General features: G+C 50.1%; 1 protein-coding gene and 1 long non-coding RNA gene across 2 annotated transcripts; both read right to left on the minus strand.

Annotated features, from left to right (window-relative positions):
• Positions 1–1,465: 1,465 nt before the first annotated feature.
• Positions 1,466–7,985, minus strand: HMGB3 (high mobility group box 3). The gene is made up of 5 exons (XM_040614421.1): positions 7,864–7,985; positions 4,937–5,093; positions 4,223–4,362; positions 3,503–3,677; positions 1,466–2,960 (listed from the first exon to the last, which is right to left on the minus strand). Exons 2-5 carry the CDS (start codon positions 5,084–5,086, stop codon positions 2,817–2,819), a joined length of 609 nt encoding a protein of 202 aa, XP_040470355.1. The 5' UTR covers positions 5,087–5,093; positions 7,864–7,985; the 3' UTR covers positions 1,466–2,816.
• Positions 7,986–10,732: 2,747 nt separating this feature from the next.
• Positions 10,733–15,567, minus strand: LOC121097476. The gene is made up of 4 exons (XR_005830966.1): positions 15,424–15,567; positions 14,227–14,754; positions 11,573–11,622; positions 10,733–11,129 (listed from the first exon to the last, which is right to left on the minus strand). It is a non-coding gene; the product is annotated as an uncharacterized LOC121097476 (long non-coding RNA).
• Positions 15,568–26,396: the final 10,829 nt, after the last annotated feature.

A 26,396-nucleotide genomic window follows, 5' to 3' on the forward strand; every position in this document is an offset into this window, starting at 1 on the left:
CACTACATCTGCAATATCCACATCTGAGTCCCCAGAGTCCTGTGCTAGCACCGTATCGAACAACATCCCTGAGGCATGCCATATTTTAGGCGTTTGCAGAGCAGGAATAGGTAGCGCACCGTAAGGTCCAGGACCTTAATCAAGCCCTGCAACTCGATAGATTTCCAATACAATGAAGACAAAGAGGTGTCAGCTCTAGTTCTTATTTGCTAATACTATCAATAGGGGCTCAGCTCACTAGCAGTTAATTCAAAGCCAAGCTCGATTTGCACAGCAGTGATCTACACTAATTCCCGTATGTGGCTAAGGGGAGATTTTGCCAACTAGACAACAGAAACAGCATTAGAGCTCCTGGAATGATGCTACTGCTTTTCTCTTCTGCTCTGCCACTTCCCCATCAAACTTCCACATGCTGGAACCTCCAGTTGTCTTCTCCCTTGCATCAGAAGACACGTGGAAAGGGCAGCAAATACAAAAGTACCTATTTCTTTTCCAGACACAGCTTTATTGAGGCTTTTAAAACACAACTTCCCATAAAATAGGGGCCGATTTTACACTTGGGGTTTTGTGCATTAAAAGACACTAAGAATTGTCATAATTAAGCAATTATAAAATTTATTTCTAAGTGATCCAACCATAACTTAACCTTTAAAGAAAAAGTTGCTACACGTTGCTACGTTTCATAAAAGTTTATTAGCTTGCTCCGTCAGATACCAACTTTTGCTTGGTTTTGCTTTCAAGGTTCTAGTTCATCTCAACACCAGATCAGACTGTTTTGCCAAGATACTATACTACGGTTGTTGAGAAGTCTCAGGAAGCCAGATGTGCTACCCAGTTAGGCAATGAAGTAGTTTTATCCATGTTCAAAGTAGTTCCTGCCTCTAAGCCTGGCCCTTATTAACCTACAGCTTGGCTCAAATGAAGCAGCGGCAGCAGCCCATACCCACATTTACCCTAAGGAGTTACCCCGTCCTCTTAAGTCAGCCACACACAGCAGCCCACAACTTGGACCTGCTATTGATGTAAGTACCCTCACCCCCCCACCTCCTCCTCGCTGCGATCAAACACCGACTGCTAACTACAGCCAGCACAAGGAAGGAATTCCAGAGTAGCAAGGGGGTGCTATAGTTTTCCCAGTTCGTGCAGTTTCCATGCCAAGGAAAAATGAGGTTAGTCACCAGCTAGAGACCAGGCGTTACCTTTCCCTTCCGAGGCTGCAAAACATCCCCAGCTTGGATGTGGCCAGACTGCAAGGCAGCCAGTTGGCCACCAAAGGGGAAAGAGACCTGCGTCGCTCCCCCAACCCACCTCACAGCACCCGATGCCTATTAAAACTTGCATCATTAGAGACAGGACACAGACTAGAGTACCTGCGCCACACTCCTAGTTCAGCGGGGAGTTAAGACTAGGCGCCTGGTTCCTGCCACGAATCAAGATGCTAGAAAAAACCACAAGTCTGAAACAGTTTAACACAGGACAAAAAAGGCACATTTTAATATGTACAGCAATGCATTTGGGCTATAAATTTACCCAACACAACTGAAAAAAAAAATCCAAACTATGCTTTTATACTTATTCCATGGTGTCAGCCTCATTCCTAGCCACCTACCTTTCTCTGCATCTCTGAATGCTGCTATATACACACACAAACAAACAATTACGTCATGAATGTTCATTTAGGCTCCCAAGTTCAAGTAATAAAGTTCAAACTTGCATAGCATCTTATGCCACTCAGCCATAAACAGTTACGATTGCATATTAGCTGGAGCAGCCATCTCTTTCAATTCAGCCAGTTTTGGCTGGCCACCATTTATTTTTTTATTTTTTTATTTTTTAATCCTTGAGTCAGAATGTTTCCTAAGTCACCAGCCCTGAGGGATGCCACAGACTTCAAAATGAACCTCTTGCTGTTGTTAAGATCCTTTTAAACCAGAAATTTAGAGTGTTGTCAAGAACAGTTTTAAAAATGTAATACTGTTTATTTTGCTTCAAAAACATTTCAGCATTCTAAACATACAAAAAAAACAGAACGTTGCAAATTCGTTTAAGTACAGAGTGTTTTTGAACTTCAGTTGCTGCACTGGCTCTTCACTTAGTTGACGATGAAGAGATGTCTACAGTTTCAGTTTAAAAACTACCGCACTTAACTAAAAAAATCCATACACTTCTCATGCCAGCTGAACCCCCTTCCACAACTAAGAATGGCAGCAGAATGCTATTTCACTATATACAGAAAGACAACTTTAAGCTAAATGGACGCCCACTGTAGTGTAAATAGATCTACCCTCACAGTGCATGCTTTGGGCCATGGCACCCCGGGGAACGTACAGCCTTTCCAAGTAATCACTGCTCCTCTAAGGCATCATAACTCTAAGCATGTACCACAAGAATCTGTCTAGTTTTTACAAACTATAGATATGTACAGTTTATAACCCAGGATTTTCTAGCCAATAACCATATAGTAACACCACCTTACAAATTAAAAAAATGCTTGAAACATTTTTAAATGCTTTGTTACACCAACAGCAAAGTGCACAGAGTTAGGAGAACACTAGAGGCCTTTTCATTTTAAAAATGTTTGGAAATATGTACAACTTTGATACAGTTTCAGGGTGCTCACTACACCCATGGCCACTTCATGTAAACCAGTTACAATTTCTAGAGTACTTTTAGAAACTACAACGCGATCGGAATCCAAATTTTTCTTTTAATTAAGCCTAATAAGGACAAAAGACACCATCTCAAATAAGAGGTGCTTCATTTATGGTGTTTCCCCTACTCTATGGTATTCACATGGAGACAAGTATTGTACAGTTTTATTCATCATCATCATCTTCATCCTCCTCTTCTTCATCCTCCTCCTCCTCTTCGTCTTCTTCCTCTACCTTTTTCCGAGCAGCTTTGGTTGCTGCTCCCTTTGCGCCATCAAACTTTCCTTTAGACTTGTAGTCTGCAACATCCTGCAAAGTCAAGGGGATGTCTTAATTTGCTCTAAGCAGCAAACACATACAGCATTTGTACAGCAGCAGGCGTTAGCGTAGAGGGACTGGCCTTTGGCAGCTGCACCCCAAAAGGGGGATCAGCCAGCACTACGGCACATACACAGGTATGCAGACACCTAAGCGTGCTCAACTGCCTCCAGACGATGGAAGCCTTGAACCCTGCGTTTATGGTTATTTCTTTGAGGAGGAGAAGTGAACCCAGCCTCTCTTACAAGTTTCCTGCTAACGGGACAAAGCTCCTTCAACAGCACAGCAAACTCTTCGCTGAAGCAACACGAGCAGGTGCAGCTGCGCATCACTGGGGGAAAGCTCTCCCTCCCTGCTGGAATCTGCCTGCAGCTTGCTGCCCTACTCTGTCCCAACACACGTAGCACAGTGACAACAGGTCTGTAAGCTGGAGATGCTTGCTGTGCTGGGGCCACCTTAGCAGGGTCTATGTTACAGAAACACATCATCACCACAGCTGGTATGGAAGAGGAACAAGTGAAAACCAGCCTTACCTTCTCATACTTCTCCTTCAGTTTAGCTGCCTTATTATTATAAGGCTGCTTTTCACCATCACTGAGGTTGTTCCACATCTCACCCAGTTTCTTTGCTACATCCCCGATGGATATGCCAGGGTTTGTGGACTTGATCTTGGGGCGGAACTCTGAACAGAAGAGGAAGAAGCCAGACCTTTGGGAGAAACACCAGAGGACAGTCAGCACTGCAGCAGCACACCCGGGGAGCACCTCCCCACCTCTGTCCCTCATCCACAGCATTCACACATGCACTCGCATGCCAAAACACTGGATTTTTTTAACTTTAAAGAAAACATAGAAACCCAAACATGTTTTGATTTTACCAAGGCCCAGACCCGCAGCCTTCACCAGACCCGCAGCCTTCACCCAGTGCTGTTTTTAATCAGGTGTTATCTATGCCCCCACCCAATTTCGTCTTAGATATAGATACAAGAGTCTCACTGTCACCCAGTCATTTCCATGTCTTCCACCATTACAAGTTTAAGGATTGCAAGTACTGACAATTCCTGTACTCTATGTGCTCAAGATTACGAGCTGCCTAGAAGGTCTACAAGACACTGTCAGTAAGCTGTGAACATAACCAGTGCTGCTATACGAAACGTATACCCCATCCACTTCCTTTATGGAAATGTAGCAGCTGTGTTACAGGGTGTGAAAACACCAAAATACTTGTGGGTTTAATGCCTCAAAGTTACTTACGGTGGTCGTTTTGGGGCATTGGGGTCCTTCTTCTTCTTGCCACCCTTAGCCGGTCCATAGTCCTTCATTTCTCTATCATATCGTACCTTATCAGCCTTCGCCATTTCATCAAATTTAGCTTTCTCCTTGCTTGACATAGTCTAAAAAAAAAAACCAAACACCAAAAAAAACCCACCCCAAACAAAAAACACAAACCAAAAAAACAAGACACCGAACCTGTGATTACCCAACTGTGCAATAGCTGGCAAACTTTAAGTAAACAAGCCAACACATACAGACTCGACAGGGGAGTTTCAGAATTTGTTTGTTTTCTAACCGGACCACCTTGGGGACGAAGGTCCCGTACTGGGAAAGGCAGCCACAGCTGGCATATTCAGCAAGAGGGAAGCAAAGGGAATGCAACAAGCACAGCCAGAGCCTTCCTCCAGGACACTGGCCTGGAGGGAGGTAGCTGCGGCTGAAGGGCACTGTGCTTGGGAATGGGGAAAAAAAAAGACCAGGCTGCAGGGGAAGCAGCCGAACAGGCAGATACACCGGGCTGAAGCCTTCACAATCATTACAGTAGTCAGCAGTACCCGATCAATGACCGGGACACCCTGCCAAGAACGGCAAACAGACCAAAACACCACCGGCTTCCTTCATGTTCGGGCACACACACCAGTCTAGCAGACACCGTAAGGAGTTAGCCCTTCAGGAAGTCACAAATTAAAGTACCTTCCACCTCTCTGAGCACTTCTTGGAAAACTCTGCAAAGTTGACTGGAACCTCTGGGTTCTTTTTCTTATGTTCCTCACGGCACGTCTGCACAAAGAAGGCATAGGCAGACATCTTGCCTTTGGGCTTCTTCGGATCACCTTTAGCCATCTTGACTCTGCAGGCAGGAGGGAAAAAAGGGGGGAAAAAAAAACACAAGTGAATGCAAGTACAGATGGGTGCGTGTATATGTGTGGATACGCGTACAGCATGCATGTATTTATAAGCACACACCACTGTCCCCTGAAGCAATGCCCCATCAGTAACGCATCCCCTTCCTCCCCGCTGACGTTGCTCACTATCCCCAATACAGAGACTCCAATTATTCTTCCTTGACACTCGGGTCACCAACTTGAGGCAAGTGAAACTGGTCACTGGACCCAAGTTTTACATCGATACAGGTTTACATCACGTCCAAAGACTGGTGACAGGCTATGAAACAGACAGACTTCTGCCCATTAAGAGTTATATATCAACTAATATGAAATATTTGTTTTAGTTGGCTACCACACTGGGGCTCGAGTGGCACATGCAGTGCCAGGCTATGACTTATGCCTTCAGTAGCAGGAGTTGACACGTTAGCAGCAGCTGGCCAGGCAGAAAAAGGCAGGATGGATTATCGCCCCCCACCCCGTAAAAGTGTGATAACCTCCTAAGCAGAAGAAGGCGAGCAAATAAAGGCTAGTTTTAAACACAATAGGACCCGTGGAGCTCTGCGAGGTGAGCAGCGCTTGCTCTTGCTCCACCAAGTGACACATGCTTGGAGGCATAGTGGTCAGCGCAAAGATGCGATGAGCAAGTCACCGAGAGGATGATGCTAACTTTTGGGCTGCGCTTCTTTCCCCCTCTTCCACGGCGGATTGGCTCTTTTTTTTTTTCCCACCTCAAAAAAAAAAAAAAAATCCCGCAGCAATACTTCCTATTTACAGCCTCTCCAGCGTCTGAAAATTTAATTTTTATTAGCACGGCGTTAATATTTAATTGCGCCCGCCGAGCCCCCGTGCGCGGCGCCGCAGCCGAAGCCGCCCGCTCGGGCCGCTCCCGCGGGGTGCCCGCTGCCCACCGCCCGCGCCGGGGCGCGCAGAGCCCGCGGCGCCGGGGCAGAGCGGGGCGCGGGGCCGGGCCGGGGCCGCCGCCTGCTCCCGAAGTTGGGGGCGAGCGGCCCGCCGCGGCCAGCCCGGCCCGGCTCCGCGCCGCTCCCGCCATCTTCTCCCCCCCAAGGTCACCGCGGCGGCCGGGCTGCGCGGCGCGGGGCGCGGGCACCTGCGGCGGGGCCGGGGCCGGCGGGCGGAGGGGGCAGCGGCGGCTCCGCCAGACGCCAATAATTCATCTTCCATTTTGTGAAATGCCTCCTGATGAAAGAAAGTGCCCCTGAAATGCGGCGGGGCGGCGGGCGGGGGGCGCCGGGGGGCCGGGCGGCGGCCGGGGGCGCGGGGCGCCGGCCCGGCCCCGGGCGGCCGGTGCGAGCGGCAGCAGGAGCGGCGGCGGCGGCGGCCGCGCTCCGCGCCCAGGGCCGGCCCCGCTCGCTAAGATGGCTTCTCCCGGCGCCGCCGCCGCGCCGCCGAACAAAGCCGCGCTCCCCCTCCGCCGCGCTCGGCCCCCCGCGCCCGCCGCCCCCGGCCGCCGGCCCCGCCAAAACGCCGCCCCCGCCGCGAAGGGGCTCCCCGCTCGGCCCCCCGCCGGGCGGCGGGGGCGGCGGGGCCGGGGCGCGGGCGGGAGGCGCCCCCCCCCCGGCCCCTGCCTAGCGCAGCGCTCTCTAACAAAGGCTCCCGTGCAGCCATTATCGCCGCCGCTACGCTCCTCCGCGCCGCCAGAAAAAGAGTGCGGAGAGCCCCGGGGCGGCCCCCCGGCGCCCAGCCGAGGGCGCGGGGCGGTGGGGAGAGAGGAGCCGGGGCGAAAGCGAAAGGTTTGAGCCCCCTGCGGGGCGCCGGGAAGGAGATTTCCCCCGCCGCGACCCCCCTCCCCATCCCTATGCCGCTTACACGTCTTTCTTCCCTTCGCCGGGGCTCTCCAGCGCCAGCCATATTAATGCCCACAGCACGGGCGGCGCGGCGCGGGGAAGAGGCGATGCGGGGCCCCGCCGCGGGCGCAGCCCCGCCGGAGACACCTTCCCGGGCAGGGGAAGAGCGGCGGAGGCAGAAGCGAAGGGATCGGGGGAGTTTGGAGGCGGCGGCGGCGAGAAAAAAACTGCTTCCCCGGGACAGACGGGCGCAGCGCGCAGGGTTTATCCCTGTCAGATGCTAAAGCGACAGCCATATTAATGCAGAATAAACAGCGGGCACGGCATTGCGCACGGCCAACAACTTTCCCACCGCCGCCAGCCCCACCGAGCCCACCCGGGGAAAGGGGGCAAATAAAAGCCGAGGGCGCCGCGCGTTTTGCCGTGCGACATTAGGAGGCGGCAGAGAAAAATCCCTGCCCATGAGGGGGAGAAAAGGAGTTAGTCCCGGTGTAGTTGCTGCACCAGCCATATTACTCTCGGTGGCACGGGAGCCCGGCGCGGAGAAACCGGGCTGCACCGGGGACAGGTAGCCCCTCTGCGCCGGGGGGAGCTCCCGGTGGGGCAGGGCAGGAGGACGGGGGGGCAAACGCTGCGCCTCGCCCGCTGCCCGCCGCCCCGCCAGCTGCGCGCAGCATCTGCCCTGGCACCGCCGATCCCCTTGCGAGGGAGGAAGAAAGTTTTGGGTTATTTTCCCGATTTTTTTTTTTAAATTAAAAAAAAAAAAAACTCGGAGGAAGGAAGGAACAGAAAACAAAAAAAAATATTAATAATTAAAAAAAAATAAAAAGCCCGGGGCAGGCAGAGCAGAGGGACGAGGGCGCGGGGGCAGGGCGGGGCGGGCAGGGGGCAGCCGCCCCCCGAAAAGTTGCGGCGGGGCTGCACGTACCTGTATTGTTCGCGGTAGTGTGGACAGGAGCTGGAGCGCAGGGCACGACGCGGGGCTCGGCGCGGCGCGGCTCAGCCTCGCGTTGGCTGCCTACGAGAGCGGCCTGATTGGCTGCGGGGCTCTGCCGTTTAAAACAACCTCCTCGCCCGCTCATTGGCGCGGCGCCTCATGAATATTAAGCGCGGCCGCGCGGCGGTTGGCCGGCGTGGGGGAGGTCATTCATTCAAAACGAGCGCCCGCCGGGGAAAGGGGAGCTCGGCGGCGCGCGCCGGGGGGAGGGGGTTGACCCGGGGTTGGGGGGGAGCCCCCGGCCGGGTGGGAAGAGGGGAGCGAGGCGGGGAGCGCTGCCGCTTACCGGCAAACTGTCGTCGCCACGTGGTTGTGGCTGCTGGGGGAGCCCGCTGCCCCATTCACCGCGGAACGGGCCGGGGCCGCGCACAGAGGCGCTGCCCGGCTGCCCCCGGCCCGCGCTGCCCAGCTCAGAGCCGCGGTGATGGGCAGCGCTGGGCCGGAGGCAAGGGGCGGCTGGCGGGGTCCCGCGGGAGGAGACCCCCTGCCGGAGCAGGGGGAGGCGCGGAGCGACGGGGACCGGCGGGGACCGGCGACAGCAGCATCCCGGGGGAGAGAGCCGGTGGGAGCCCCCGGCCTACAGTAGCCCTTTATTGCCAGTTTCTGCCCTAAAGCCGTAAGGGCCCGATTCCAATGTCAACGGCAGTATTTGCAAAGCCGGTTACTACTGTTCGTAACAGGGAGGGAACCGAGCCCGAGAAACAAACTCTGCTGACAGTCCCAGCACACGATGGATGGAAAAGGAACTACAGAGCAAGAAACGGAGCGGGGGGAGTGGGGATCAGAGAGTTTTACCTACTCATTCATCAAATAAAGCACCAAAACAATTAACCTGAATTACTATTTCTAACCTACTTGCACAATTTGTTTGTTATTAACTCTCCGGGATTTGGTTGTCACAGAGGCTGGCTGTGCACAGGGATAGCTGTAACCATGTCCTTACGACTGAAGAGCCGCGGTCAAGGGCTCCTCTGGCTCTCTCGAAAGAGCTATTTCCTATAGGGCAGCTGCCAAATGGTTAAACTGGTATTAGTGGCTGACCACAATTGTTGGCTGGCTCGGAAAAAAGAGCTGTTATTTTAAGGCTGGAGCAGTAAGACTGAAACCACCACATACTGTTATGGGCTGGGCGTAACTGCCACCCTTCTTTTATGATAGCCAGAAGAAACAGTTGCCCTCTTTAAGGAACAGATAGTGAAAAGAAGCCTCCACCCTGGGCTGAGACGCAGGCAGGCAGTGGAGTTTACCAGATACTGCCCTGTGGAAGCACTTATGGCTATAACAACATACGGTCACAGGTTGCCTTTGCCGGAAGAGATCAAAACGAAACGACTGATGAGACATAGAGGAGTGCCAACCTCCCGCTGACAAATCTGCTGGGAAGCGTGCAGAATTTCACCCGGGATTTCAGCCAAAGTCCTGCCTGGATTTTTCCCTTAGGGTACACCTCAGCTGGTCTAGCGAGCACCCAAATCCAATTGTCATCCGTACGCAGAACTGCTGAGCCTTATAGAGACCTTAGACCAGGGTCCTTGGCCTTTCCAAAGTATATATGGCAAAACCAGTCCTGCCAGCCTCTCGCCCTATTTCTACTTTCTAAAACCAAAAGCACAAAACAAGGGGTTCATTCATAAACATTAATGAGGCTACCTGAGGGACTGTATTCTGTAGCATCATCATAAAATAAGACAAGCAATACTACTGCAGGATAATCTCTTTGTAGCTGACAAACATCCCTCTCACCTATTTTTAGGGATACTTTTAAGTGTTTCAAACTAGTTGAATAATTAAAGCTTTTTTCTTGGCTCTGGCGCTGCAGAATTTTTCGCTCTGAAACGCTTTCTTCCCCAAACCACAACCTCATCCTACAGAGCACACCAAGCTGGGAACATTGCAAAGGTGAGGGGTGGCAGCTCCGATGGGCAGCATTGCTTAGGAGCTTGCTTAGAACAGGCATCCGGCATCAAGTGTGCAGGTCTGCTAGTCATCTCCAGGGCATCCCTCCCATTTCCCATAGTCCAAGGGAAACATTCCCTAAGACGCTTGTTCTAGGAAGGCCAGGAAAGTTTTGACAGCTGGTCAAGGGGCAAAGGAGATATTTTGGTAGCTGAGAGACAGCTGGGTTGAAGATTTTGTCCTAGCACTCGCAGCATGGTTTTGAAAGCAGCGGAGGGCTGAGCAGCAAATGGGTGAACATAACCCCTATAGGGGAAGCTTCTACTCACCCTGAGAGCTGCCACTGCTGAAAGATATTCCCCTGCAGTGCCCTCTGCCCTGCACATTGCACCTGGCCCCCACATCCGAGTGCTTTCCTGCAGGGCACCATGAAAACAGCCTAGAAAGTTGGCTGAGCAAATCTAACCTCTTGCTGCAACCAGAGTCCCACTGCCTCCTACACGCCAGCTCTGGCCTTCACCTGACCCCTCCGGGAGCCAAGGAAGCTCACTAACCTCACAAAAACCAAACAAATGAAGCCCAAAATTTGTCCTCCTTTTTCTGCTGGGTTAGGCTTCTGCTGGATTAGCCGACTGAACCAGTGTGCCAAGGAGTCAGGCAAGTACCAGAGCTGAGGCGAAGGAGGGTGCAGAAGGGTGCAGCCAGGAGCAGGGACACACTCCTAAGAAGTGTGAGTTGGGAAGATTTTAGGGTTTTTGCTTGTTTGTTTTAATATTACAGATTACTGTGTATTTATGCTATAGGAAGCATGAGGGAAAAAAAAGCAAAACTAAAAGAAATTTCAGGATGCCTGGCTCTTGGCACAGAAGGCAGCAAGGCCTGCAATGATGCTAGCAGAGCTCCATGCATAGGCTTGTACCTTCCATTCAGAAAGCTCTGGCCTGATCCCCACCATGATCGCTACAGGCGAGATTTATTTTGCAAACACATGTTAAGTTTTTAAGCAACTGTCAGCCATACCCTGCATCCCACAGCAGGGGCTCAGGCTGGGCAATGTCTTGAAATGAGGACTGAGGCACAAAACGCAGTTGAAGGTCCCACAGCAAGCAGATAGCTTCCAATACTTGCAGTAGCTGACTGCGAAGAAGACTGACTGCAAAGTCCTGTCCCTGCTGGAGTCACCAAATGCTAAAGGCTTCTGGCCCATGTACATCATGTTGGTGCTTCCAGGAACCAGCAGAGATACAAACAGCTGAGGCCATGTCATTATCTGCCAAGACGGAACGATATGTCCTCTTCAGCTAGAGATGATATAACAGGGAGACTGGTGTGAAATAATCTGGAGTCACCAAGGAGTCCTCCAACAAATCAATAGATTACGTAAACACACTTTAAATTCAGGAAAGTCATCAACGGTTAGAAATAAAATGCTGCCTCCTGCTCCCTAGAATGGTCTGAGGTCCAGAGTAAGTTCTGTTCTTCAGCCAACAGCCAGTTCTCATCTGAATGCTAGCGACAGCTTGGTGCAGTTGGCCTTCTCACAGCTCTGTCCTGCTCCAGATGTGTCAGCAGAACAAGGCCCACCATGTATTTAAGCTGTTCAAAAATCTGAAGTACTGAAAAGGACCAGAGCAATAACTGATGTTTGTGAAACACCGTGTGATGGGTGTAGTAAGGAAACTACATCCTCACCACCACTGATTAGCTCCACAGCTCATACAATTCAGCCATGCTCACAACATACCTCGACCATCTCATTCCCATCGGTGAGACCATGAACACCTCAGAGGGATCCTGGAGGACAAAAAACTGTGAGTAAATTATTAGTCCTCAAGACCTTTAACAAGCTTCCCAGTCTGAATCCAGACTGTCTTGATGTAGGAAGTTAATGTTGTATTAACAGAACATAAAAGTTAACTTGTACTTGAGCTCTTGCTAGTTTCACTGGGCATTTGCTCCACAGTTGGGATGATTTCAGCCAAACAGTTGATTTGAACTGGTGTTGTGTCCTTACTGGGTTTGCCCAATATTGGTCAGAGCACATTGTGCTCGTCATATTGGCTACCTTGATCATGGGTGGCGTCACCTAGTAATAGCTAGGAGGAGGCTGGTATGAATGCACACACTGAAATTTCAAAGAATCTCAGTAAATTAGAAACACACCAGTCACAGAAAAATTACTAGGGCCCTCGATGCAATGATATCCCCAAAATGAGCTACTGTGTCTGAAAAGCTTCCCAAACATGTACGATCATAACAACACAGTTACCTGGTTCCCATGTTGGAGGGGCAGCTCAAACACACAGTGCATTGCCAAAGCAGTTCCCTTACTGAGGAGCTGCTTGAGCTCAGATTTGGCAGCATCGCTGGGAATAGGCACCAAAGTTGTTCTAGTCTGCAGCATACATGCTTGGAGATGTGCTATATCAGCCCATCAGCTTTTATTTTCCAGTGCTGATAGCTGAGTTTCCACCTTTCTATCCACCAGCTGATGCAGGTGTCAGAAGGCCAGGAAAGGCTGTGGTGGCCAATAATTGCAATGAGGTGTTGGATACCAGTACAGCATCAGTCCTTTTGCCCTTTACCCAGCTTTGGAATACATTGAGCCCATGACTGTGCGGTTAAATTAGGAGCACCCATGTTGCTGTGCTCCTGACCACTGCACTGGGGAGTCTGTTTAAGGCAAGGATGCCTCCTGTACTAGAAGGCATCAAGAAATCTCACTGGAGAGCCTGGGGTCATCTGCCCACTGTCCTCCTGAGCTAAGAAGTGATTTTCTGAGGTCTCCCAAAATAGAAGTCTCCCAAAAAGAAACACACTTGCTGTTCACAGGGTAAGGAAATTCAGGAAAACATTTCTGGTAAATATTCAGTTCTATCAGGTATGCAACTCTGTTCCCATGAAACGTTTTATCAAGCAACCTGGACATCCAATGTCAGCATGCTGAAGATGTGCTCAAGGCCCTGGTAGAAGCACCAGGAGGGGCCACCCACTCCTGCTGCGAGGGGTTAGCCACAAGGCAGGCAACAGCAGCAGGGTCCCTTCCACCAGCCCCACTCACAGCCCTGCCCGGAGGCTGGGACCGCGCCGGGCTCGGAGGGTCCGCAGGGAGCTGACCTCCAGCACACCGGCTCTGTGAAACGGTCCCAGCACAGACACAGCCATCCCGGAGCATCGTCATGTTCCTCACAGCAGCGTATCAAACCATCCTGCCCTTAGCAAAGCCAGCTATTCCATTGTGGTCAGCAAGCTGCAGTTTAAGCAGTATAATTACAACTGCATTTGGCGCTTCCACTTCTGTCTGGATTGCATCTCTGCAGAACCCTTACCCACCGGCAAAATTCTCCAGTGAAGACTTGACCCGAATGAAAAGGCTGATATAAATACATCCGTAGGGTTCTGCCAGCAATTAGGAATAAGGGCGGGGGGAAATCCCTCCTAAGAATCTAACAAAGCCAGGAAACCTTTTTAAGCAGAACCAGCCTATCAGAGTGACAGAGTTGACATTTAATGTTGGGTGGACAATAGCGACGTGAAAAGTGTTAAATGACCTGTTCATCTCAACAGCACATTCATTAGGCTAGTTAGGGGGCTGTTTCAAAAGCCTTCAGTTTGGACCTAGCTTCTCCCATCACTGACCCTCTGTGTTAACATGCAATAGAGATGAAGAGTCTCAATTAACCCTTCTCTAGCCAGCCTAGTTGAAAGCTGTTTGCAGAGGTTTGATTTACAACAGCTTTTTTTTTTTTTCTTTTCTTGTTGTTCTTTTTAAAATCAAGAGTTTGACTTCAGTAAAGTTGAGGAGGAATCTCCCCATATGAAACTCTCCCAGTTTTACAATATGTGGGATTTCCACACATGGATTTTCTGATGCCCAGGGCCTGAGGCTGATTTCCAAGTCCTGTAACTGTAGTAAAATATTTGTAATTGCTCACTGGGATCTCAGCCAGTGAGAATATTTCCTCTTTAACCTACGAAACAAAAAGAGTTATCTTAAATACACGCTGAAAGCAGAAAATAAAATTAGCAATGGTGTTTAAGGAGCTTGCCAGCATGCAAGTTCAGAGAGACAGAGGTTAATCTGATCCCAATTCAACTACGGGAATCCTAATGTTCCAATGATTAAAATATTAGTCCAGATGAACAGGTGACCTCCCAAATCCCCTAATGGGATGGCACAGCCTGTTATCCCATGTAGCAGTATCCCATTAAGCTGACACCTCTGCAGGAGCAGGATACGCTCCCAGTTGCACACACAAAATTAATTATTGTCAAATGCACTTCATGGGGACTGAGGTGAGAAATACAAGTTAAAATAATTGACAGTCATATTAGGCAGCAGTTCAAAACCTCCTTGCAGTATAACCACAGGCAAGATAAACAGAAACTCATGGTTACCTTCACAGGTGGGTGCCCCCTGCTTCTTGTCACATCATCCCCGCTCCTCTTGGCTTTTTTCTTCCCTTCTCTCCCTTCTCCCCCTCCTGTTTTTCCTTCCCCTCACACCTCAGCCCTGGCTCTTTCCCAGCACACACTGCCAAGCTGCCCAGGGGGTGGCAGGCAGGCAGTTTGCCCCTGCACACCTGCTCCAAGAGATTTGCCACCACGGTATAGCACCTCCTACGCTACCAGACTCCTGGAAATTGCGTGCCCCCTGCATGCTGCCTCCTTACATTCCCGGCTCGTCTCTGCTCCCTCATCTAACACATCCTTCCTGCCACAACACACTTTCTTCAGGCGTCTTCTTCCATGCTCAGCTACCACAGGACCATCTGCTTCCATGTATCTTCGTTTTTAGAGGCACTATCCCAAACCTTGCAAGCCCCAAGCAACCTGGCTTATGGGCAATGGGCAAAATTCAACTTCAGAAGGGCATTTCTGCTCCCATTTTGCATGCAAAGAACCACACTCCAAAAAACTGAGGCACTGAAGAAGAAAAAAAAAAGAGAAAAAAAGCGCGTTTATCTACCTACCTCACCAAGCCACATACTAAAAGTAAGGAAGACAGAACAACTGGAAACAACACAAGTTTCCCGTAGCCTTCAGAGGAGATGGAATCTAGATGTAATTTTAAAGGAGAAGATTGTAAGTGTTTTCCTTGCACTTTAATTGGCAAGTAATCAAGACCACATTCAATGCAACACAAGTTCTTGCAATCACGCTGTGACAGCAGACCAAGAAACTCTATTAGGAATCCAATGCAATTACAACCCAACAGCAGTCCAGCAAAGGACTAGATATAAAGGGAGGCATGACCTCACATTAGGAAGAAGCTGGTGATGATACAGCTAAGGTGTAGTTCAGACACCACTGAAGTGACACTAACAGAAGCAATCAGAAAAGCTGGCGCTGGGACAAGAGAGCTGCCACTGGATACTTATTTCACAGTCCTGAAATTTTACTACAGTCAGAGTTGCTTTCAGATCATCAAATAACCATTTCCAAAACTATGAATACCCCTGCCCTGTGCTCAGCAGTATCTGAACACAAGTGTGTATCCTTTTCCCTTTGGCCATCCTGCCACCGTCCACACTTCAAAACAAGACTGGGGCAGCCCACACCATACAGGCAAGAGGATATATTAAAACCACTCACGTTCAAATGAAGAAAAGAGGTGAATGTTCTGCACGAGGCATAATCTCGGTGCTGCGCTATCTCACAACGTGTTTCTGAATGAAGCTTTGGGTCTGGCCATGGAATGTAAGTTTTAAAGACAGGCTGCCTGTCGCCAGATGCCGGTGTCACTGCTGAGACGGGCAGTGACGTACAAAGTCGTTGGCTAGAAAGAAGGAGGAACAAGTTTTCTCTGCAGGAACTGTGAACCGAGCGCTCAGTCTCTTCCCTGCCTGGCCAGGCTGCCGGGGCGATCAGCTGCGGGAGCAATTGTGCAGACCAGCTGCTCTGGCTGGCATCTGAAGTAGGTTGAAGGTCTGGGTGTAGGAAAACAAGGAGAGCGTTGGGTGATTGCAGCCCGGTGGAGAAACACGCTGCTAGCACAACATGGCTTTAAGAGGGGTTAAAAATCTCATTGTCAGAAAAGACATAAACAATATAGGTCCTGCAAAGGCAGAGAGTGAAGCAGTTTTTCTTGATTTGTGACCTGCACTACACTGCTGAGGCGCAAGATCTCCAAAAGCCACTGCAAAGCTAGGAAATTAATACATTGCCCATATGCATATAGGCTCCCAAAAAGCAATGGGGGGGGAAAAAATGCAGATTGAAGTTACAAGTATTTACAGTTTAGGAGAACATTTAATTGGTTGTAAAAAAAACCCACCAGGGTGACACTGCACAAGCTGATTCTTGGATTGTCTTCAAAGGCTTAGGGGGACCTTCTAGTTAAGAAGGGAATGAGAAACACCGATGCAGGAAAGACCTCAAAGTCCTTTAAGCCTTGCCCACACTCCCCCATGACCTCTCTGTCCCCTATATGTTTTTTCTTCTCATAAATCTGTTCAGAAAATACCGTTTCCTTTTTGGTATCGGTTTGGTGCTATCGCTTCACCATAGCAACAGACAGCAAACAGCAGCTCCAACAACTGGAACTTGTTGGCTGGCTCAGGTAAGCTCTCCTGCAGCAGCAGGCTTCAGTGACTCTCTGCTTTTGGAAAATCCATCAGTTGCATAATTCTGGATTTAATTCCAGTAAAAGAGAATATACACAATTAACTAAATGCCACCAATTAAATGATCAAGAGGGCAGGAACGTTTTCAGTCACTGCGCTTTGTACGCAGCTACGCTGTACTCAAGGGAAGACAGCAGCTCCTGTAGGCACACCAACCCGCTTTTAAAGTGACTGTCTCAAGTCCCAGAGACAGACCTGGAGCTCAGACCCCGCCAGGGCAGCTAGGTCCACCCCAGGCAGTTCTCCTGTCCCAGCATGGGCCAAACTGCCAGTGGTGCCTGAGCTACCAGAGGCTGGGGGTGAGATTTTGTGAAAGACCAAAAGTCCAGGTCAAAGCCCAGCAACGCCCAGCAGTGAGGATGGATCTGAGCTAAGACACCAGGGCACAGACTGAAGCAGATGAAGCTCAAACCTGCTGCTAGTCCGTGGAGGTACTACACTCAGCAGGGAGTCAGCAGGATGATGAAGCAATGAAGGAGAGGGAGTATTGCAACGCGCGGTTGTGACTTACACAAATATCTTTACATGACTGAAAAGCTTAAGAGAGGCATGGACTGTGACTGGGTATCCCGGTCAGGTGGCTACTGCCATGTGCTTACACCTGTCCTTGATGATGTGGAAGGAACAAGTTATTTGGGAGGAAATTTAATAATAAATGGTGTAGGCTTCTGCCAAGTGCTCCCAAATTCTTCTTGCTTTACACGCATTGAACATCTGCTTTGTTAACAAATCTAATCCCTGTTTTGCATAGGACTGTAGCAACATTACAATGAGTGAATAGCAAATAAATTTACAGTGAAACTGTTGTAAAATCGTATCATTTATATGTGCACATATTCTATAGAGATGCACATATTCTTTATAGAGGCACACATACGTATACACACATACAATAAAAATTGCTTTACAGTTAAAGGAAGGTGAACTTCCCCCCCAAAATTTGCAACTATTTCAGTTTTATTTTAGGTTTGTTAACCCATTTCAAGTTTAAAATACATTGTCTATTGAGATTACTGTATTGTATACCTATCATCAGATTCCACTGCGGTCCGTTGACCTTTTTTTAAAAAAAATTACAACTTCTCATATCCACACAAAGGCATTTGATAAAATTCTCCCAAAATGTCTCAGCTTTGTGCCTTCTCCAACTAAAAGGAGACTCCTTTCAAAGAAAAACAGCTTCAATCACAAAAAGCAAACATACTGAAAAGATTAAAACAAAATAAAAATCAAAAAGCTGCCAAACTTCCTCGCCGTATCATCAGAGACAGCACATTTTCAGGGTATTAGCAGCTGCCCAGTGTATCTGGCATTTAAAAATATCCAAATAGCTTAGACCCTGCACGGCCCTTGCTGTTCTTTAGTTTATAAACTGGTGTCCAGATCCTGACTTCCAGTTACAGAACCCCGCTGAATTCACTGGAATTTCACAGATTAAGTTCAGGACAGAATTCGGTTTTGTGTTGCTTAAGTATAATTGGCCCATAGTACATTGGTCGGTGGGAGATGTTTTTTCTCCCACCACTGCATAAATGGATAAGGTAAAAACTGGGTAACTAAAGATGACTTTCAGAATCCTGTTTTCCTTCGGGGGGGGGGGGGGGGGGGGGGGGGGGGGAGGCGGGGAAGTGTAATTATAAGGAATGGGAAAGTTAGTTGGTCTTACTGTGAACATGGTGGCTGTGGTCTCTGGGTTGCCTTGTGCTCTTTCTGTCCTTCCATCAGCTCGCTTGTTTTCCACATGACTGCTTGTATATATACAATTGTGTCTGGTTATCATATGCTGAATGTGATTGTTATGCACTCAGATTTATTCCCAGCATGAAAATTATTTGAAAACGGGTGGAATGAGGGGGAGAAACACAGCCATCATTTGAGGAACTTACACAGTTAGTGCTCAAGAGCTTCCTTTCAGATCTGCCTTCCCTGCCAAGAAAAGGCATTGTTGCAGTGACAGCCGAGAGGCGTGTGTTACAACAGAAAAATCATATGGGATGCAAAATTAAAATCTCAATCACAGGTGAAAAATCAAGGCAGCGGTGGAGTGTGTGTACAGCACTGGTATTTTGTTCCTGCCTCCTAGAAAAAGTTGCAGATGCTTTGTCCTTACTGAGGTGGTGCTGTACGATGGCCAACGCCTAAAGCAGGCTGGCTGAGCACCCTTCCAGCACCACACCCTTTGTATGGTGTAGCCTTCGGCTCTGTTTAGAGCAGGAGAGCAGTGACTCTCCAGTCAGCAGTTAGCTTCAGTGCATCAAGCCCTGCCTGGTCTCCACCAGCCTGGGTCCCTGGTCCTGTCAGGTCTGCAACTCTAGACCAGCTATCACCCATCTGACCAGTCTCCCAGCACTTCTGCACCGCTCAGAAGGAGCGGGGACTGCATATGAAGCAGGGACAGAAGCAGTCACCCCTTCCACCAGCGCAGCAGCCGGTGGCCCCTTCCAGCCCTCACCTCGCAGAAGACCTCCTCTGCCAGCACAGCTGGATCAACCACAGGTCCTTACCAGTCGATCCCATCAAAGGAGGAGCGCAACTTCCCAATGCCCCGTGCCGGCATGGCCACACTGGCAGGATTTTGCAGCATGGCTCGAGTGCCAGCGTGACTGGTACACCGTGCTATGGTTCCCACAGAGGAGCGTGGGGGCTCACACCTATGCTCAGCCGAGGATTTGAATCGTGCCCGATGACAATTTAAGAAAAAAACTTGTCAAGCCCGAGCAGATCCAGATAGAAATCAGGCAGGATTTCTCCACACACAGACCGCTGTATTTCTGAATGGCAGACTCTGCTCCCCAGCTTCCTCTGCTCCCAGCTACTCAGCATTTCTCTCCTGTTGTAGTAATTCTGGCCGACAACGCTCACTACTACTTACCCTCTTTGGATAATCACACCCTTACAGTACCTCTTGCAGCCTAATGTTTTACAATGAAATGTGAGAAGGTCTGAATAATCCTAATAGCAGTTCAGCAGCGGCACTCGCACAATTATTATATAAAAGGTAAGTGTGCTCCTACCAGCTCTCTATTTAAATTTATAGTGATTGGTTCCATACAGTGACATGGTAAATGAAAAAAATCCCCCAGCCTTCATTTGAGGCGTTTATAGTAAATAAAAAAACGTCGAGGGCTGTGCGTTGGCCCCTGGTCTGTCAGCTCTCTGTGCAGGAAGGGGATCCAGGCTCCCTTTCCCAGGCACGCATAAAATGCCGGGTGATATACGGCTCTGCTCCATGCGGAGCGCGGCTGCAGCGAGAGCCAGAGGAACTCGGGCTGCTGGTCCTAAGGAAACCTTCTCCGCAAGCCCGGGCTGGGAGGGCCGAGGCAGAAATCACCCGTGTTCTCTGGCAGCCTGCTTTCCCAGGGACACTTCGGCATCTTTTCCAGGTTTGGCACTGCACCGCGTCCCAGGTATAAGGCAGCATGGAGTTGAATCCCTGATTAATTCGGTGCACGGTGCCCCTACCATATTGAACAAAGGCTGGCAACTGTCAGATGTGGCGAGTATCATCTGAATTATTTTTTCCATGAGGAGCACAGACCTTGAGAAGGTTTTTAAACTATCTCCAGAGACTAAAGGCGGCTGTGCTGTTCTGATTTAGACTGCAGGGAAGACAGGTCTTCACTTGTGAGATTTTAATTTCAGTAGCTGCATGAGTAACTTTAGAAAATACACCTTGGGTCTGATCCTGACTCTTGCTGAAGTTAAAGGCCAAGATCCTGTCCAAGTGAATAGAAAGAAAGGTGTCATTCCACGACACAAAGCCAAGCATCTGGGGGATGCTCAGCCCCATCCTGCTGCGAAGTTCATCGCTCCTGGGTGCAAACACCAAGGTGCCAGCTCCTCCGTGCCGCTCCCTGCTGAAGCCACCCTGGCCAGCTGCAGGCCCCCTTCTGCCCCTCTCCATGAGACCCCACACCACAGCCTCAGAGGGGAGAACAGCCAGTACAAGTCACACTGTCCCCAAGACACTGCATAGGTGGAAGGCTTTGGAAGCACTGATCAGTGAGAACCGCCCACGGCTGCTCCCCTTGGACCAGATCCGAGAAGGGTCTTGCAGCTGAGTCAATGAGCACAGGCACCAGAGGGGTCTACATCACCTTTACACCCCCGACATCGCCTTCACTTTGCCTGCACTTTTATGCTACCCATACCTTCCTCCCTTGCCATACACCTGCCATCTCCGCTCCTGGGGAGGAAGGCACATCCTACAGCTTCTCACACCTTCGTCAAGCTGTTTCTCCAACGGCACTCAACACACTGCCACCGTGTCTTGGCCAAGGGCACTTCCCAACGGGCTCCACCTCCCGAACTGGTCACAGCTGCTGGGTGGGATGTCTCAGAAACTGTCCCTACGTGGTCCCCAGCCACGGGGACGCACTCAGCAGAGCCCCCAGCCCACATGGGAGCCCAGGAGCAGGTCAGCAAATAGTGGGATCAGCCAAGGAGAACTCGCTCGTTGTCATCAGGGAAGACAATTCTCCCCCGCAAGACATCCCATGCGATCACAGAGTGGCATGTGGGCTGGCTCCGCAACAAGGAGCCAGAGGTGGGTCAAGGATTCCACAAGCACTGGCTGGGAGAGAGAACTGGCATGTCTGGCCCCAGGAAGCTGCTTTTCCACTAGTTTAGTGACTGCAATAGGTCCCAAACTCCTTGCTTTTGTCAGAAGCTGCTCCTGACCACGGCAGATCAGGGGAGATGCCAAGCTCTCCTTCCTGCCTTCACCATATCTCTGAGACGGTGCAACCAAGAGGACTAAGGGCTATCACCACCGCGGGGTGCTCACCACAGGGCTGGGGTTACCCCAGGCTCTGCTGCAGCCCTCCCGGGTTGGCCTGCACCAGGAGTACACACCACTGGATGCCACCGCATTGCTGTGGCACGAGTCATTCCATCCAACAGTACACAAACTAATGAAGAGGAAAGAGTCTCCCCATCCGTTTCCTCCTTAAAACAAATAAAGGAACAGATGCACTGCTGGCTGAGCCTCGTCCCTACACAGCCCATACTGCTCACAGGCCCCTCTCCCCCGGAGCTGTCAGACACAGCCCACGCTGACCTGCCTCCCTAACCCTGGTGCAGCCTTTGTCCTCGCACACCCACACAAGGGGACGTTGCCTGTCCCCTAATTTGCTGGGATTTCACAGCAAGAAATGAATGCCAGTGTTTCTATGAAAGGGAGAGAGAGTCACCAGCCGTGCAACATCCAGTGACAGATCCCAGCTCCTGGCGTAGCCAGCCGTGGCTGGCGTCTGCCTGACAATCACTTTGTTAACGCATTTCAAGACTCACCCCATACTTTGAGAAATCCTCCCCTCCCTACAAGAGGACACAAAGCAGAACCAGCCAGTTTGCATCTCCCAAGGCGTACCAGGGGGTCACTGGTGAATCCGAGCGCAGGAAGGGGTCTGCAAAACTGCAATTTGTAAATGCCTCAGTGGGAGAAGTTTCAGTCCCCCCTCCCCCTGCTTAGAGGATCTGTAGCGTCAGGGGCTTTGCACTCCAGTGGCCTGCTCCCAGTGTGCCTTGCACATCTGCTGAACTAAGGTAAAACCGGTCACTGCAGAGCTGTGATTTATATCACCAGGGTAAGGCGCTGCCGGAGAGGTCCCTCCCTGCTGCAGGAGGAACACGCGCTCACTCCTCTCTCCTCATGCATCCTGCCCTTGCAATCACTGCACGCTTGCAGAGGGGAAGCCTGTTGTGAGATTGTCACGGCTCCTCCTCCTCTTGCAGCATCCAGACACCCCAAGGCGTGCAGCTACTGTGCTACCCTGCAAAGGTGCTGGGCAGAATGGGCCAGGCATCTCTGCCGCAGTCCCTGCCACACGGTACCCCCTGACCTCAGTGCTCTGGAGCATCATAGGCAGCTTCACCTCGCACACATGCTAGCTGGGTGCTTGGGGTGCTCCACCAGAGCTGGCCAGCTAGCTGGGCTGCAAGAAGAGTTAACTTGGTTGAAGGCAGCAGAGGAATAAAAGGCCTTCCTTTCTCTGTTTGTCAGGCAACAGGTCACACATGCTTGCAGACAGATCCCGAAGCCTGTCTCTGCTCTCACATTTCCTCTCTTCCTTTCCCTGACGCTTTTCTGACACATCTTCTTGTGCTCTTTGCTCAGCTTTCAAAGTAACACTCCTCCCCGCTTGTTCTCCTTCCCACTCCTTGTCACTGGAGTCCTGCTGCTGTCATCACACTCCCATCAGACTTCTCCTTTCAACTGTGCGTTTCCACGCTGTCTCTCCCAACTGTCACATACGCTTCTGGTTCAAACATCTGTTCCTCCCCCTCCCTGGGAAGTTACTCCAAAACATGCTGCGTTCTGTCTGAATGGCAGGAAGGATAGATTTGGTTGTACACGTGGTTGTACACAACCATCCACGCTGCCAAGTGAACGGTTCCTCTTCTGCGATTTGGTCTCAACAATTCCCAGGGCTACAGGCTCCGTCCCTCCTTATTCTGCCAGGATGAAGAGCAAGAAGCCCGTTTCTCACATCCTACAGCCCGGTTGCTCACGGCTAGCATCCTCTGCTGCGCAGGGAAGCAAAGGAGAGGGACCGTCGCTACCCCACACAGAAGGGAGGTCTGCACGATCATTTTCTGTAACAGGGTAAATAGATGGCCCTGCAAGAACGACTCAGCCCTGTGGTGGTACAGGGAGTCCACGTGCTTCGCAGCACCAGCAAGGGACTGCCTATTTACAGGAGCACTGCGGCTACCCAGTGCCTAAGAGCTAGTGCTGGCCAATGGTCTCAAAGGGCTCATGCCACTGCAGGACGAGACCCAGACCAGTGCTGAAGAGCTGCAGGGGTTGACCCAGGCAGTATGCCCAGCAAGATGTCACGCACAGTCTGTGAGCATCTTGGGGCTCGGTGGTGGAAGACATTTCTGGGTCTCTGCAGCTGGCCACAGCAGTCCTGCTGCCTGCACACCCAGCTCTGCTGGCAGCCCTCGAACCGCCCGGCCTCACTGACACCACGGGGAGGCACGGAGCGATCGTGGGGGGACAAACAGCTGGTCTCTGGCCTCCTCCTTGCTCTGTTCCCAGGCAGCGGCTGGCGGCAAGGTTGTAGTGCAGAAGCAGCACCCCTCAGCAGTGTTACTGTCTCCATGCTTGGACAGACAGAAACCCAAAATCTAGCTCTGTGCAAAACCTCAGGGTAAAAAATTATATTCCAGTCCTTTGGTCCTTCCATCTTTCTCCAAAGCATTTGGTGTCACTTAGCAGAGACAGTGACTGGAGCTGCGTGGGGTCTCTGGTCACACTTCACCTGGTCATCTTCTGCTTCTAGGCAGAGGGAGGGCTGCAAGCCCACCCCATACCTCCACCATCACACCAGCAGCAGCTCCTTCGACACCTCAGCTCAGCCATCCCCGCTGGCTGGGTACTGGTGGCCAGCATGCTCTCATTCACCAGGCACACCACACGCAAGCACCTGAGTCTGCTCCATACCCACAGCAAACCTCCTAACAAATGGTGCAGCTGGTCACAGACCACCTGAGTTAACACAGGTGAAGTTGTCGGCTCCTTTATTAGTGCAGTCACTGAGCGTCCCTCCTTTCATAGGGAAAATTGGTCTTTCATGGCCTTCGGGCATATCCCCAAACCAGGTGTCAGAACTTAGAGAAGAAGGTTCAGAGGGTTTTTGTTGCTGGTGGTAAGTTCTGCCCATAGCTGCAACCCCAGTAAAGAAACTAAAATGTAGGTTTTATTCTATTCCCTTTTCAGCTGCTTCTAAGTTTCTCAAACAGATTCCTATTCAGGGTGAAATGTTCAGTGCTTGGTCTCAGCTCAGAGATGATTTCTTTTATTTCCCCCTGCAGGAACTGTGAGCAAAATACTAAATGCAGTAGATTTGGAGTTTGGGGAGTGCAAGCAATCAGATATTTCCCCCTCGTTCCCTCTGATACCATATGTTCCAATTGGAAATTTTACACTTGCATACTGGTAACTCGTAAATGGTGGAGATGATAGACTTCAAATGTTCTCATTGAGAGGCAGAAAACAAACCCAGATTTAACAAAATAATTGGTTCAATACTGTTAAGATGAGTTTAAAGAATTCTGATAATGCTTTTCCCTTCCCTGCTGTCCCAGGAGGGACAAGTACACAAGTTTTATTTTAATCTATGTGCTATAATTTTAAGGATAGCTGACACAAGGTGGTCTTTGTTAAGATGTATCTATTTGCTTTGAAATCCAAAGAAGTTCAGCGCTTACTGGCTGCCAGAAATCACAGACCTATTATTCAAGGAACTTTTGAGCTCTGCTGTCAAAACCGTCAGAAGCCTGTAAGCTGAACAGCTCCCATTCAATGCATTTTTGTGCTCATTTGCAAACTGCAGTGGGATTGCTTGCAGCTCGATTCCCTTCAGCCCCAAACTCACTTAAAACTAAAGGCAGAGAACCCCAGTGTTCTTGTAACAGCGTGTTTGGGATCCCAGACTCCCAGAAGCAATGGCACCCTCATCATCCTCACCCACGATGTCAGCTAGGTCACCTTACATGTCACACACTTGGGTTTTTTTTACTTCAAAGTCACTCCTGCAAACTCCGTGCAAGCTTTGTGTAACCTGTTCATACTCCACATGTTGGTACAAATACAAAAGTTATAAGACACAGTCAAGGAACTTCAAGCACAGGACTGCCCGATCACGAGTGCTCAATCATTGTCAAGTTCCTGTACACACGTGGATGGTTATATACATGACCTTTTCCAGGGGCAGGTTCACTAAGGGGATGTAGGGAGGCAATATCCCTCCATCCCTTCTCCCATTACCACTGCGTGGCACGGACGTCCTGCACGTGGCTGAGGAGCTACTGAGCAGCTGCCCAGCCCACCTCGCTCCCCCTGCTCCATCCGTGGTCCTGTTTACAGCCGGGAGAGTCGCTACTGACAGCTCGCGTGCATTTAGCAACTCGGGCAGCAGATCACTACCAAAACAGACTAGCACATCGTAGCACACACAAAAAAAAAAACAACCCAGCATACAAAATTACCCTGTTTGGACAAGGAAGTCTCATGACCTGAAGCTCACCAAACACAAGGGCTGGCAGACCGTTAAGGAAGCAGATGATGGCTCTCTTCCAATCCCGCTGACCAAAGTGACCCAGCAGCCACCTGGAACACAGCAAGAGATGAAACCTCTTTGGCAAGCAGCTCCCAGGCTGTCCTCTGCCTCCACAGCATCTGGCACAAGCTAGTTTCACATCTAGAGCTCTTGATCGCTTTCATCTCCCAGATAGTTATGTACCTTAATGATTCATGATTGTTACTCAAGTCCCACCTGCAAGCAATGAAGCCTCCACACCAGCCTGCTAACATTATGGGATAGCTATGGGTTCACCTCCCCAGCCTCCTGGGAGCTACTTCGTGATGCCAGCCCCAGAGAACGGTGATTCTATTAAGTGCTATGGAATTAATATTGATTTATGCCAGTGGGAGGGAGAGAATAATCAAGTCCTGTGTCCTCACCTTCTGAGCTACTGGTGCTGCTCTGATGTTCTTCATACTTTGAAGTGCTTTATTCTGGTCAGGTTGGTAGAACTACTTTGCTTCTGTATCCTCAAGCTTCGGTCATTCTTTGCTGTAATTCCTTGCAGTGGCTTCTGGAAAGGTGTTTTTCTCCCTCCACTCCCCACAATAAATGAGTTTGTCACTTGAAATATACTGCCAATGTGTTACATGTCCCACAGTGTTTGTGGTTATATCAGAAGTGTTTGTTTATAGCACCATAATTCAGCAATATCTTGATTACAGGGGAGATGGTGTTGTAACTCACTGTGGCTAGAGAGAATATTATTTTTCTTTTCCTTTAATATAAAATGTTGATTTTCAATCAATACACTGAAAGAAAAAAATGCAGTTGTTGCCCTAGTAACCAGCTGCCTTGTAAACCATAAGATGTTAGGAGCACAAGGTGTTAATTGTTCCAAGTGCTGCTT

The sequence above is a fragment of the Falco naumanni genome, chromosome 14 (genome assembly GCF_017639655.2).
Source record: "Falco naumanni isolate bFalNau1 chromosome 14, bFalNau1.pat, whole genome shotgun sequence".
NCBI classification, from domain to species: Eukaryota; Metazoa; Chordata; class Aves; order Falconiformes; family Falconidae; genus Falco; species Falco naumanni.

Coding starts and splice junctions, on each gene's coding strand:
- HMGB3 (XM_040614421.1), bottom strand. CDS start 5,086: ATGGCTAAAGGTGATCCGAAGAAGCCCAAAGGCAAGATGTCTGCCTAT. Junction 3,678..4,222: donor AATGCCCCAAAACGACCACC/GTAAGTAACTTT, acceptor TTTCTCCCAAAG/GTCTGGCTTCTTCCTCTTCT. Junction 2,961..3,502: donor TGAAGGAGAAGTATGAGAAG/GTAAGGCTGGTT, acceptor TTGACTTTGCAG/GATGTTGCAGACTACAAGTC.